This window comes from Podarcis gaigeae (genome assembly GCF_964106915.1).
Source record: "Podarcis gaigeae genome assembly, chromosome: 12".
Taxonomy (NCBI): domain Eukaryota; kingdom Metazoa; phylum Chordata; class Lepidosauria; order Squamata; family Lacertidae; genus Podarcis; species Podarcis gaigeae.
This window is the reverse complement of record NC_139688.1, coordinates 1,501,341-1,513,355: the sequence shown is the minus strand read 5'-3', so window position 1 is coordinate 1,513,355 and position 12,015 is coordinate 1,501,341. Positions and strand designations below refer to the sequence as shown.

The following is a 12,015-nucleotide window of genomic DNA, read 5'->3' as shown; positions in this document are numbered from 1 at the left end:
TAAAATCCATAAACAGAAAACAGAAATGTTTCTTCCCGAATTATCCGGGAAGAGCTGTCCTGTCCTGTCTGCTGCTGTGCGTGGAACAGCCGAGCGATGTTCAGAGCGCCCTGATATCATCTCACTTTGGGAGGATATTGAGGGTGGAAAGGCATTCGGCCTTCGTTATAGCGCTCATTTAAGTTACTTACCACTTCTACCATTTCTGTCTATGGAACATTTATACGATTCGCATTAATTTGTGACTCCATGCACATATTTTGTTCTCTGTTTATGAATTTTGAAACAATATACAGTATGTCGTATTAGCCGATGTGTTGCTTGTGGTGGTCGTTTAGTGTTTTCTCCCTTCAGAGCAGTTTTGTTTTTATTTCTTGGCTGGTTCTGAGCTATTCCTTCCCTTGGCCAGAAGAGCCATCCAGTACAATCCCCTGCAAATGCAGAAATCTCAGCTGAAGCATCCCTGGAAGACGGACATCCAGCTGAAGCTTAAAAACCTCCAATGAAAGAGGTCACTTTGAGAATCCCTGTGCGCCACTTTGAGATTCTTGGAGCTTGAAGGGGTCGGGTAGAAATGCCTTTATGGTAATATTGTTATAGATCTGGTGGGGGTGAATAAATGCTAGGATGTTGATTATTGGGATATGGATAAAACATAATGTGCAGACAGGGAATTCCTGGGTGGCTTATGCAAACCAACCTGGCTGAGCTATGGCTATGGAGAGAACAGCAGACCATTAACAGTGGTACCTCGGGTTACATACGCTTCAGGTTACAGACTGCTAATCCAGAAATAGTACCTCGTGTTAAGAACTTTGCTTCAGGATGAGAACAGACATCGTGCTCCGGCGGCACAGCAGCAGCGGGAGGCCCCATTAGCTAAAGTGGTACCTCAGGTTAAAAACCGTTTCAGGTTAAGAACAGACCTCCAGAACGAATTAAGTTCTTAACCCGAGGTACCACTGTACAAGTGAACTCCGTCCCTCTTGCCTTGAGGGGTGGACAAAGACCAGGGATTTGGGAGGCATCCAGGGTAACTGCTCTGGGAGAGGGGGGGCGTGTTCTGGAAAGAGGAGGAGGTGGGAGAGCTGAGATCCATCATGGACTGAAGGTGTAGATAGGTGAATAAACAGTGCCTTCCATTCTCCAAAGGGACACAGACCCCATGGGCTCTTGTCACCGCTCGGCAGAGAGAGGGGCAGGCACACTGCTTTTGTAACAACATAATAATTTAGGAGTCCAGAAAGCCCGGGCAAGGAGGCAGCAGCAGCCAGGCGGTTGTTGGGGGGCTTCATCCCCACTCCAAGTCCTGCCAGGTAGTCCCTGGTGTGGACTGCCCGTCTGGGGGGGGGGGGGCTCCTCAGCCGATCCTCCCATGCAGAGGCACAAAGTGTGTGCCTCTGAGCACACACAGAGAACACCGGCCAGCCAGGAGCCTCCTCTTTCTCCTGATCCTTCTGGGCCAGAGGAGGAAAGAGAAGCCGAAGCCCCATCCCGGCAGGCAAAGCAACAGAAAGACACACACCTGCCCCACCCAGAAGGAAGGCCAAAGGATGTGCCCTTTGGCACTGGCGCCACGTTGCATGCAAGAATGGACACAGAGGCGGCACTCCAAGGCATCCTGACTACCAGTCCTAGACTGCCTTCACCTCTGTCATGAATTTGTCCAATCCTCTTTGAAAGCCATTGCGGTGGCAGCAAGCGCCACAGATGATGTACTGCTGTAGTGCTCATGTCCTGCTTGCGCGTTTCCCACAATGGGCCCCTGTGTGGCCCCTGCTGGACTAGGTGGGCCCCCTTTGGCCTGATTCAGGAGGCTCTTCGCAGGTTCTTACGGCAGAGCCAGCAGCTGGGAAAAGAGCCACCCCTGGGCCAGGCATTCCTGGAAAAGGGACTGGAAGCAAATGAGCAAAACTCCCAGGAGAAGAGATAAATCTTTTTATTAGAGAATATATTGGTTACAAATCAAGCGGCAGGCAGAGGCAGCATCTGTCACCCCCTGGAAACCAGGGGCTTGTGGAAGAAGGAGAAGTTTGAACAAGTAATATCAAGAAGTGGCAAAGGACCAGGCGGGGAAGCCCTTTCCGGGGAATGAGCAGATATGCAGAGAGAAAGAAAGGGCAAGAAAGGACAGCTGCAAGGCAGCCAGAGTTTCAGCGGCTAAGTCCTGGGACCAGGTGTGGGCTCCAGGTGAGCAGGGCACCCCACTCGCTCATTCGCAAGGTCCCTCCACCCAGGCAAGCAAGGGGGCAAGAGGCAGGCATCGGCTCCTTCTGCCCCACGGCTCAGGCGGCGTTCTCCTCCTTGGCTGGCTCCTCATACGGAGGGGGCACTTCAGGGTCCTCAAGGGGGCTGTAGTTCTCACAGCAACCCTGGAAGGTGGGAGAAAGGGCAGTTTGAGGAAAAGACTGACACTGAGTGTTTTCATCTCTAAACTAACTCACGTTGCTGTTTCGCTGCTTCCCAGCAGCTCTGCTAAACAAGTTGAAAGCGTTTGCCGAGGTGCCTTCACACAAGTATCTACGCGCAGAGAAAGTGTGATGAGCGGGGACCTTTTAAGACCCTGGTCAGCTGTAGGTCAGCCATGGCAGAAGGGCCAGGCCATACACTGGACACACCCCAGTCGGGCTCCTGCAGTTCCTGATACCCCAAAGCTGCCCAGAAGCTGCAGCTGGTGCCAAGCAGAGCACAGCGGCTGGGAGCTGGGATGGAGGGCAGGGAGCACCCCCACCTGCCCACAGCCAGGCACAGGTTTTGAGAGCCCTAAACAATTTGGGGGACAGGGCTGAGTTGGAAGGGGCCCTGTGGGCCATCCAGTCGTCCCCCCCTGCAATGCAGGGATCACAGCTGAAGGATCCCTGGCAGGGGGCCCCCACCCTCTGCTTAAAGACCTCCCAGGAAGGAGAGTCCTCCAACGCTTCCACTTTGGACCTCTCCCTACAATCGAGCACCAAGAGCGTCACAGATCAGGTCCTGTCTGTTTGGGCCCAGCATTCCTCTCTCCCACCCACTGCACCCCCCCCCCCAGTGCAAGTACCAGGAAGGAGCAACAGAGCCGGCGGAGGCCGTTGCCCAGGCAGAAGACAGCGATCACCAGAGCCCCGATGCAAAGGACTAACAGCAGGATCCTGAGTCCAGCAGCAATTTTCTGGATGGGTGTGGGGAAGCAGAGAGACAAGTGAGGGTGAAGCATGGCAACATTCCCCCCTCCCTACAACAGCAACTGCTCCCTTGGGGTCTAGTGGGGTGACGCCACCCCCACCCTCAGGGAGCAGCTCAAGACATACAAGAAGCCCCCACCCATTGCATGGATTGCAACCAAGGTCTGGAAACAGGAGATCCACCATGCCAGGAATCCAGTAGATTCTCCCCTCCTCACTTAAGTGTCCATGCTCCTCACGGCTACTTGGATGCACAGACTCATTGCCTGTTTATCCCACCTCCTCTTCTTCTCCCCCTCCCCATTCAGTCCCCACAACAGCCCTGCGAGGAAGGGAGGAGAGGCAGAGGGAAGGCAGCAAGAGCTTCGTGGCCGAGTGGGAAGACTTGAACCCTGCTCTCTCGCAGGTCCCAGTGTGGCACTCTGACCACTAAGCCACACTGTCTACCCCTCACCATGAGCCAGACAACTCACCCAGAGATTCTGGATCACCTCCTCACACCGCTGGACCCTGTCAGTGTCCTCAGGGATGGGGGCAGCTGTCTCCCATGGCTGGTAATAGCGGTCCCTGTACTGGGCGTTCCTGCACAAGTTCTCAGAATAGTAGGACTCGTACTTGAGGGGGGGCAAGTCTGCCTCACCGACTGCCAGGGCCACAGAGCAGGCGACAACGCTGGCCAGGTGGGAAAAGGTGGCCAGGTGGACCTGGGAAGGGAGAGTGAGGCCCCAGTCATAAGGAAGGGGGCAGCAGCCCCAGGCCCAGCAGCCCCCTCCCCTGCCTGCAATGGAAGAGCAGCCCCCACCCTGCTCACTTACCCAGCAGCCGCCACGTCTGTCGCCCACAATGGAGAGGACACCGGCCACGAAGAGCTGGGGAGAAACACCAAGGTCAGGGATCCACAGAGATGACCCCCGGGGTCCTTATTGGCTTAAATAGATTTCATATATGTATACAGTTTTATTCTATCAAAGTTTGATTGTTTTCTAGTCATTGCTTTTTCTCTGTTTTTAGCCATTCTCATTTTTAGCTGTGAGCTGCCTTGAGTCCCGCCAGGTGGGGAAATAAATCAATATATTATAATAATAATAATATCTCTAGGATTCTGCGATATCTCCACCGGCCCGAACCATCGGCTTCCTGCCCTTTCTTGCCAATGAGGAACTGGGAAGAATCAGGCATCCCCTCCTCTCCTGCCCGCCTTCCCCAGCGACTGCCATTCTGAGGCCTTGAGGTTGCTCTCCGTCCAACGCCAGGTGTGCTCCTTCACCTGCAATGGCTCCACAGCCCAGAATGACACCCCCCCACTCCTCCATGGCCTCAAACACAACACCTGGCCTCTCACCTGAGCCTGGGGGAAATGGGCTGGACCTGCTGCCAGGGCTACTCAGGTAAAGGCAGCTCAATCTTCCAGGCAGGTGGAGTGAGTCCCCAATGAGGAAAGGTGGCAGCATTGGGGGCGTTTAAGTTTAGAGAAAAGGTGAGTTTGAAGTGACGTGGTAGACATTTATGAACATGTATGATGGCATGGAGGAAGAGGACAGAGAAAAGGACTTGCCCCCTCTCTTGTGGCACCAGAACTCCTGGCCCTCCAAGGAAGCTTGGAAGATTCAGGACAGATCAAAGAAAATCCTTCAGGCAGAGTTCAGCGATGGAACTCCCTGCCACTGGAGGCAGCGACGGCCGCCAACTGGGATGGCCATAAAAGAGGCCTGGTCTTCAGAACGGTGGAGGCAGAGCAGAGCCATCTCAGCTCATCGTCATCCATAGTCCTCTCCTCCTCCATGGATGTGTCCATCTCCACTGAAAGCCGTCCAAGATGGGGCCCATCGCTGCCTACTGAGGAAGTGAGTTCCATAGTTTAACTTCACTTGCTGTGTGGAGAAAGACTTTCTTTGATCTGTCCTGAATCTTCCGACATTCAGCCTCCCTGGGTGCCCACTTCTCGCATTAGGAGGGAGAAAAGTTTCCTCTGTTCCCTTTCTCCAGGCTGTGCATCATTTGACAAAGTCCCGTCTCTCCCTCGTCTTTTCTCCAGGCAGGCTCTTTTGACGTCCTTAGGGCCAACAGATGACTCCAAGGGGACCTCTGCCCCACCCTCCTCTCAGCCCCACAGGACTCACCACGCCCCCCGACCAGAAAGGAGCTCCATTCCAGAGTGCTTGGAATATCCAATCGCTGGAATATCCATAGTCAGCCCCTTGTCCAAGGCTCAGGACACACCCGATGGCGATGGTGAGCAGTCCAAGCAGGATCTGTGTCCCCTGCAAAGCAAGAGAGGCAAGACTGGCTGACAACTGAGGGACAGGGTCCAACACATGCTCCGCCCCACAAGTCACCCCCCTCAGAGCAACTCAAGTCCCTCTCAGAGCTGCCAGGCCAGGAGGGGCTGTCTCTGGGCATGCACAGAGTTCCATGCAGCCAGCACTCAGGCACTCAAGGGACTAGGGCCCTGCAGGACTTGACATCTTTCCGCAGGGCCTGCAAGACAGAGCTGTTCTGCCTTTGGTTTGGACTCAGTCTGACCCTTATGTTTCCCTCCCCTTACGGTTGTGATCTATGGGCTACTTTTAAAATGAGGCTGCATTTTAAATTGCATTTTAACCTGTATTTTAAATTGGTTTGGTTTTTTTCTCCCTCTGTTTTACTGTGATTTTATTTTATTGGTGTTAGTCACCCTGAACCCGGCTCTGGCCCGGGAGGGCAGCGTATAAATAATTTTATTATTATTATTTATTATGATTATTATCTCTAGCAGTGTGCATGCGTCACACTCCCTCCAGCTCTGAAAATGCCCCCCAAGCCCCAGAGCTGCCTCCCTTCTGGCCTCAGGGCAGCAACTTCCTGCAAGAGAGGGATTTTGCTGATCTCCACTTGCAGACTTCCCACCTTCACTTCAGGCTCAGCTGCCCCCTTCCTGCATCACGGGGTGGGTGTGGACTATGTGGCCCTTGAGAGACGCTCTTCTCTTTCCTGCCCTTCCTCACAGGCTGGGGCCCCTCCCCTCCTTCCCCCCACCCACCCCACAGCTGGCCCTTACCCCCAGCACTTTCTGCTCCGCATTGCACCCAGCCTTTTTCGGAGGGGCAGAGGGGCCCTGGGGGTCCTTGGGGCGAGGCTTGGGGGTCTTCCTACAGGCTGCCAGGGCCTTGAGGAGGGACCCCAGGGAGGACTCCTGGGTGATGTTGACGTGGATCACAGTCTTCTCTGCGCCCTCCACACCGGACACATTCACGATGCTGCTGCTGCTGCTGGCCATGATGCCTCCTTAGAAACCACAAGATGCACCTGGGGGGGAAGAAGAGAGACATTGGGGGGGGGGGCTCAGGGAGGAGAAGAGGGCAGGGTCTGCCTGGAGGGAGCCTGAAAGAGGAGAGAGAGGGGTCTCCCTCCTTCTCTCCTAACACTGTGAGGACATCCCAGGAAGCCAAATATGGGAAGATTCAGGGCAAATCAAATAGAGTCCTTTTGTGCAATGAAACTGTGGAACTCCCTGCCACAGGAGGCAGAGATGGCCACCAACCTGGATGGCTTGAAAGAGGACTGGGCAAATTCATGAAGGAGGAGGGGGGAATAAGTAGCTGGGGTGGGGGCGATAAGCAAGGAGAAGTTTGCAACACAAAGGTGATGGCGGGAAGGGGCCGCGTTGCACCAGAGAGAAAGGTGGAAACAAATCAGCTCCTGTAGGTTCGGCGATTTCTGCACTGCAAGGGGCTGGACTAGACGTCCCTTGGGGATCCCTTCCAGCTCCACGCTTCTCTGTTGCACGGAGCACTGTCAGGTTAGCCTGCTCCGTGGAGGGGGGGGGGCGAGAAGGATTCGTGGAGCCAGGCCAGGGGGCCGTGCAGGCTGGGGGAGGTCCCCCTTCCGCCCACCTGAGGGAAAGGAGCGTCTTTAAGTGCTGGGTGGCCCCAATCTGGAGGTGCGAAGGAAGGGGCGCTCAGCTTAAAATCTTGGGGGGCAGACCCATGAACGTAGCCACGATTTATGCTGGAGGGCAGGCTTTATGTTAGGGGGTGCAGAACCTCAGTTAGCCAAGTACAGTATTTTTATGGATTTACTTGATTGGGTCGTCCCCCCCGGCTATACCCATGGGCAGACCCCCCCCTCCCGCACCGCCTTGGGGCTTAAATGGGGGCCGGGTGCGAGAGCTCTTCGGCTCCTCGCCTTCGATTCCTCTTCGCTCGCCGGGCGGAGACCTGGCCCCGGTCCAGAGAGCGCTAGCGGAGGAAGGGCAGAGTCCAGATTCTGGAAAACCCCTTTGACTCAAGGAAGTTTTTACTTCCTGCAGCGAGGTGGCTTCGAAGCCTGTTGCACCGGACCCCCCAACCCCCCCTTTGGTCAGGCACAGAGCTAGGGAGATGGAGGGGAGCCGCCTTCTCCGCCCGGTGCCTTGAAGAGAGATTACAGGCGTTCCACATCCGGGGGGGGCGGAATAAATAAGCCGCGCTCCCCAAATAACGGGAGTGAGACCCCTACGCAACTTTAAAAAAAAAATGCCCCCCATATCAAACAAAGGGGCCAACTTCCAGCAAAGCGCCCCGCCCTGTCCAGTCCCCCAGCACCTCTTTGTCCGACGGCCTTTCCAGCTGGATGCGCGCAGTCGGGGCTGGTGCTGCTTTCGGGATGGCAGCCTTTGCGCACTGAGCGCAGCAGCGGGAGGAGAAAACGGACTTTGTCGCCTCCCCGGAAGCGCGCAAGGTTGCGCAACCGAGGAATTTGTGGAGCGAAGCTCGGACTTGCTCCGGGAAAGGAGTGCCTGCCTCCTCCCCTAAAACTAGAGGAGAGACCTGGAGGCAGAAGGGCCCCACCTGATGCCTCTTATGCGAAAACCCGGAGCAGGATCCGAGCTCTTCACCTGCGCTTCCCAGCACCTGGGATCCAGAAGCATTGCTGCCTCCATGAACTGCAAGAACATAAGAACCACCTGCGGGATCAGGCCCAGAAGAGCCCTTGGCTCATCTTCTGTTCTGAATGCTTCCCCGAGCTCCGCATCGTGTTCTCACAGTGGCCAGCCAGGATCCGAGCAACCAAACAACAGCTTTCCAACAGTTGCTAGTCAGAAATGTTATAAAAACATGAGGGGGCAGGCACATAAGTAAGGAGCCTTATTTCCAAAAACCCTGCAAAACACAAACATGCTAAAGCCCGCTCGTCCGCCCGCCCATCACCGCTTCTCCCTATTGAAAGGTTTCTTTAAATATAAGGTTCATTATTGTTTCACAAGGTGTGTGTTTCTTTAAAGGCCAGAGCAAATAACACGACCTAGTTTTACAGCTGCGAAGCAGAATAGCAGGTGTTGTTAAGTTTTGTTAATTAAGTTGTTGGGTATGGTATATAAAGAGCAGCATGTGGCTCTCTCAGTACCCTGGTGGATGGGTTGTACTTACTGATATAATGTAATTTAGTGTAAAAGGAGTTTTTGTTTTTGTTATTAAACCAAGCGAAAGATACTTTTGTGTTTCTTGAATGTGTGGTCTTCCCAGCACACCTTCTGCAGCCGGGTCTGCGTAAAAGGCGGATCTACACGGATCCTCATGGATCCTCCACTTTTTAAAGAATAATTCCAACAAATGCAATGTCAAATCACACCTAAAAGGCACGGCTACAAACTGGACTATAAAAAACGTGGATCCAACACTTTTCCGCGCTGCAGCACCACAAAAACATGGATCCGAGGCACGGATCCTCATCAATTCATATGATTTTTATATTGAAAAAAAATAAAAACACCATGCTACTGTAGACCACATCTTAGTCTGTAGGAGTAACCAAAAAAATCACGCATTCACTGTTTCGTGGTGCAGCAATGGCGCAAAAACATGGTTAAGAAACACGGATCCTCATGAATCCTAATGATTTTTGCACTAAATCATCCCAAACTCACTGTCAAATTACACATCATGTCCAGGGGCACAGCATCCACCACAGAAATCACGGATCTGTGGCTTCCTGGCCATACCGTGGCCCCAAAATGTGGTTTTGAAGCATGGATCCTCATGGATCCTCATGATTTTTGCACAAGATCAGCCTAAAGTCATCATCAGATCACACATCATGGCCAGGGGCACAGCCTGCACAACAAAAAATTCGGACCCACGGCTTCCTGGCAACACCGTGGCCCAAAAACGTGGTTTTGAAGCACGGATCCTCATGGATCCTCACACTTTTTGCATTGGGCCAACCCAAACTCACTGTCAAATCACATATCATGGTCAGGGGCACAGCCTGCACCACAAAAAACTCGGATCCATGGCTTCCTGGCCACTCCATGGTCCAAAAACGTGGTTTTGAATCACGGATCCTCACGCTTTTTGCATTGGGCCAACACATACTCACCGTCAAATTACTGTACACATCATGTCCAGGGGCACAGCCTGCACCACAAAAATCACGGATCCACGGCTTCCTGGCCATACCGTGGCCCAAAAACGTGGTTTCAAAACACAGATCCTCATGGATCCTTACGCTTTTCGCATTGGGCCAGCCCGAACTCACCGTCAAATCACACATCATGTCCAGGGATACAACTTGCACCACAAAAACCTAGGATCCACAGCTTCCTGGTCATAACACTGCCCAAAAACGTGGTTTTGAAGCACGGATCCTCATGGATCCTCACACTTTTCACATTGGGCCAACCCAAACGCACCGTCAAATCACACATCATGTCCAGGGGCACAGCCTGCACCACAAAAAACTCGGATCCACGGCTTCGTGGCCATATTGTGGCACAAAAACGTGGTTTTGAAGCACGGATCCTCATGGATCCTCACGCTTTTTGCATTGGGCCAAACCAAACTCACCATCAAATCACACATCATGTCCAGGGGCACAAGCTGCACCACAAAAGACTAGTATCCACGGTTATCTGGCAACACCACGGCCCCAAAACGTGGTTTTGAAGCTCGGATCCTCACGCTTTTTGCATTGGGCCACCACAAACTCACTGTCAAATAACATATCATTGCCAGGGACACAGCCTACACTACAAAAAATTCGGATCCACGGTTATCTGGCAATGCCAGGGCCCAAAAACGTGGTTCCGAAGCACGGATCCTCATGGATCCTCATGATTTTTGCACAAGATCAGCCCAAAGTCATCATCAGATCAAACATCATGGTCAGGGGCACAGCCTGCACAACAAAAAAAATCGGATCCACGGCTTCCTGGCCACTCCATGGCCAAAAAACGTGGTTTTGAAGCACGGATCCTCATGGATCCTCACGCTTTTTGCATTGGGCCAACCCAAACTCACCATCAAATCACACATCATGGCCAGGGGCACAGCCTGCACCACAAAAAACTAGGATCCACGACTTCCTGGTAACACCATGGACCAAAAACGTGGTTTTGAAGCGGGGGTGGTAATTATAAATGGAGGTTTAACTGCAAGTTTTCTTGCCAACAGATTTTGTCAGTGCAAACTTTGAAATAGGGGGTTTCCAACATGGTGCCCATGGGCATCATGGTGCCTGCTGACAGCTTTCCTGGAGTCCACCACATGTTTTTAGAAAAAGAACAGGATTAGTGGTGAATTGTGCCCAGCATGACTTCAGATTGTTCATAGTACATTTGATTGACTGCAGGGGCATATGAAGGGGCAGCGGGGTGATGGTGCCCCGGGGTGCCATGCTGGGGGGAGAGTGACAGTACGGTCGCTGTACTGGCTGCCGCTTGTGCGGCGTCCGTGTGGGCTGCCGCTCTTGCAGCAACTGTACAGGCAGCCCCTCTTGCAGCGACCATATGGGCCATACGGGCAGCTGCTCTTGCGGCAACTGTACAGGCTGCTGCTTCTCGCGTAGCGACTGTACAGGCTGCTGCTCGCGTAGCGTCCGTACAGGCAGCCCCTCTCACAGCGGCCGTACAGGCTGTATGGGCAGCCGCTCTCCTGGCGACCATACGGGCTGCCACACACGCGGCATCCATACGGGCTGCCATGCATGCACAGTCCGTACAGGACATTATGTGCTCGCCCAGCATCCATATTACCATATTATAGCTGCCACAAAATCTATCGGCATGCCACCAGAACCAGGGAAGCCTTGCCAGTTGCAGCTCACACAGTTGAAGTGAAATAAAAGACAGAAGAGTAGATCGGGAAGAAAGTTCCCTAGACTGCAGGAAAAGATAACAGTAGCTCCAGCATCTGATTCAGTGCAGGCTGCTGAGGGGTTTGACTCCTTAAGATCACCAACTGACTATGAGACACCTGGAAAGCACTCAGCCTCAGATGACCTCCATTCCAAAAAGTGGGAAAGAGGATTTAACAGTGACCAATATTGATTCTTTTGATAGCAGCCCCATATTCTCAATACAAAGTGAGAAGTGTTTGGACAAATCACTGATTTGTACATCAGTTCCCCCATGGCACAACTGTACCTTCCCCACACTCAGTCTACAAACCATGGGACTTGTGGGTTCAGTTGGCAACATCTGTGTGTATGACTATGACAGAAACACACTGAAAGGATCAATCTGGATAAATGATTGCATAATAGATGCCTTTCTTGCCTCCAGGGTGATCATGGCCAAAGAGCTAGGTCACGATGGAACCATTTTCCCACTTACCGTACTTGCCACTTCATGCAGATATGTCAAAGATTGCCAGTGCAAGTTCTGAAGAACTGTTTGAGATTTGGAGTGCTAAGGAAAGATGTTTTGATTATTCCAGTAAATGACAAAGTCCACTGGATACTGATAGTAATCATTTTTAAAAAGAAAACCATGCTCTATCTAGATTCCAAACATGGATTGAACCACTCTGTGATTGATGCAATAACATGCTTCTTAGCATGTCTGTATGAGATGGATTCAAAATATCCCTATAGTTTTGCAGCTGGTCATTTTTTGCAC

General features: G+C 52.7%; 1 protein-coding gene across 1 annotated transcript; it reads right to left on the bottom strand.

Moving 5' to 3' along the window:
* Nucleotides 1-2,093: 2,093 nt before the first annotated feature.
* On the bottom strand, nucleotides 2,094-7,865 carry LOC310827835 (uncharacterized protein). Its single transcript, XM_083704332.1, has 7 exons — nucleotides 7,724-7,865; nucleotides 6,199-6,446; nucleotides 5,282-5,422; nucleotides 3,977-4,030; nucleotides 3,635-3,865; nucleotides 3,038-3,148; nucleotides 2,094-2,372 (listed from the first exon to the last, which is right to left on the bottom strand). The coding sequence occupies exons 2-7, from the start codon at nucleotides 6,415-6,417 to the stop codon at nucleotides 2,286-2,288; spliced, it is 843 nt and encodes a 280-aa protein (XP_083560458.1). The 5' UTR covers nucleotides 6,418-6,446; nucleotides 7,724-7,865; the 3' UTR covers nucleotides 2,094-2,285.
* Between the last annotated feature and the right edge of the window lie 4,150 nt (nucleotides 7,866-12,015).

Coding starts and splice junctions, on each gene's coding strand:
- LOC310827835 (XM_083704332.1), bottom strand. CDS start 6,417: ATGGCCAGCAGCAGCAGCAGCATCGTGAATGTGTCCGGTGTGGAGGGC. Junction 3,866..3,976: donor ACAGACGTGGCGGCTGCTGG/GTAAGTGAGCAG, acceptor CTCCCTTCCCAG/GTCCACCTGGCCACCTTTTC. Junction 2,373..3,037: donor GGCTCTGTTGCTCCTTCCTG/GTACTTGCACTG, acceptor CCCACCTTCCAG/GGTTGCTGTGAGAACTACAG.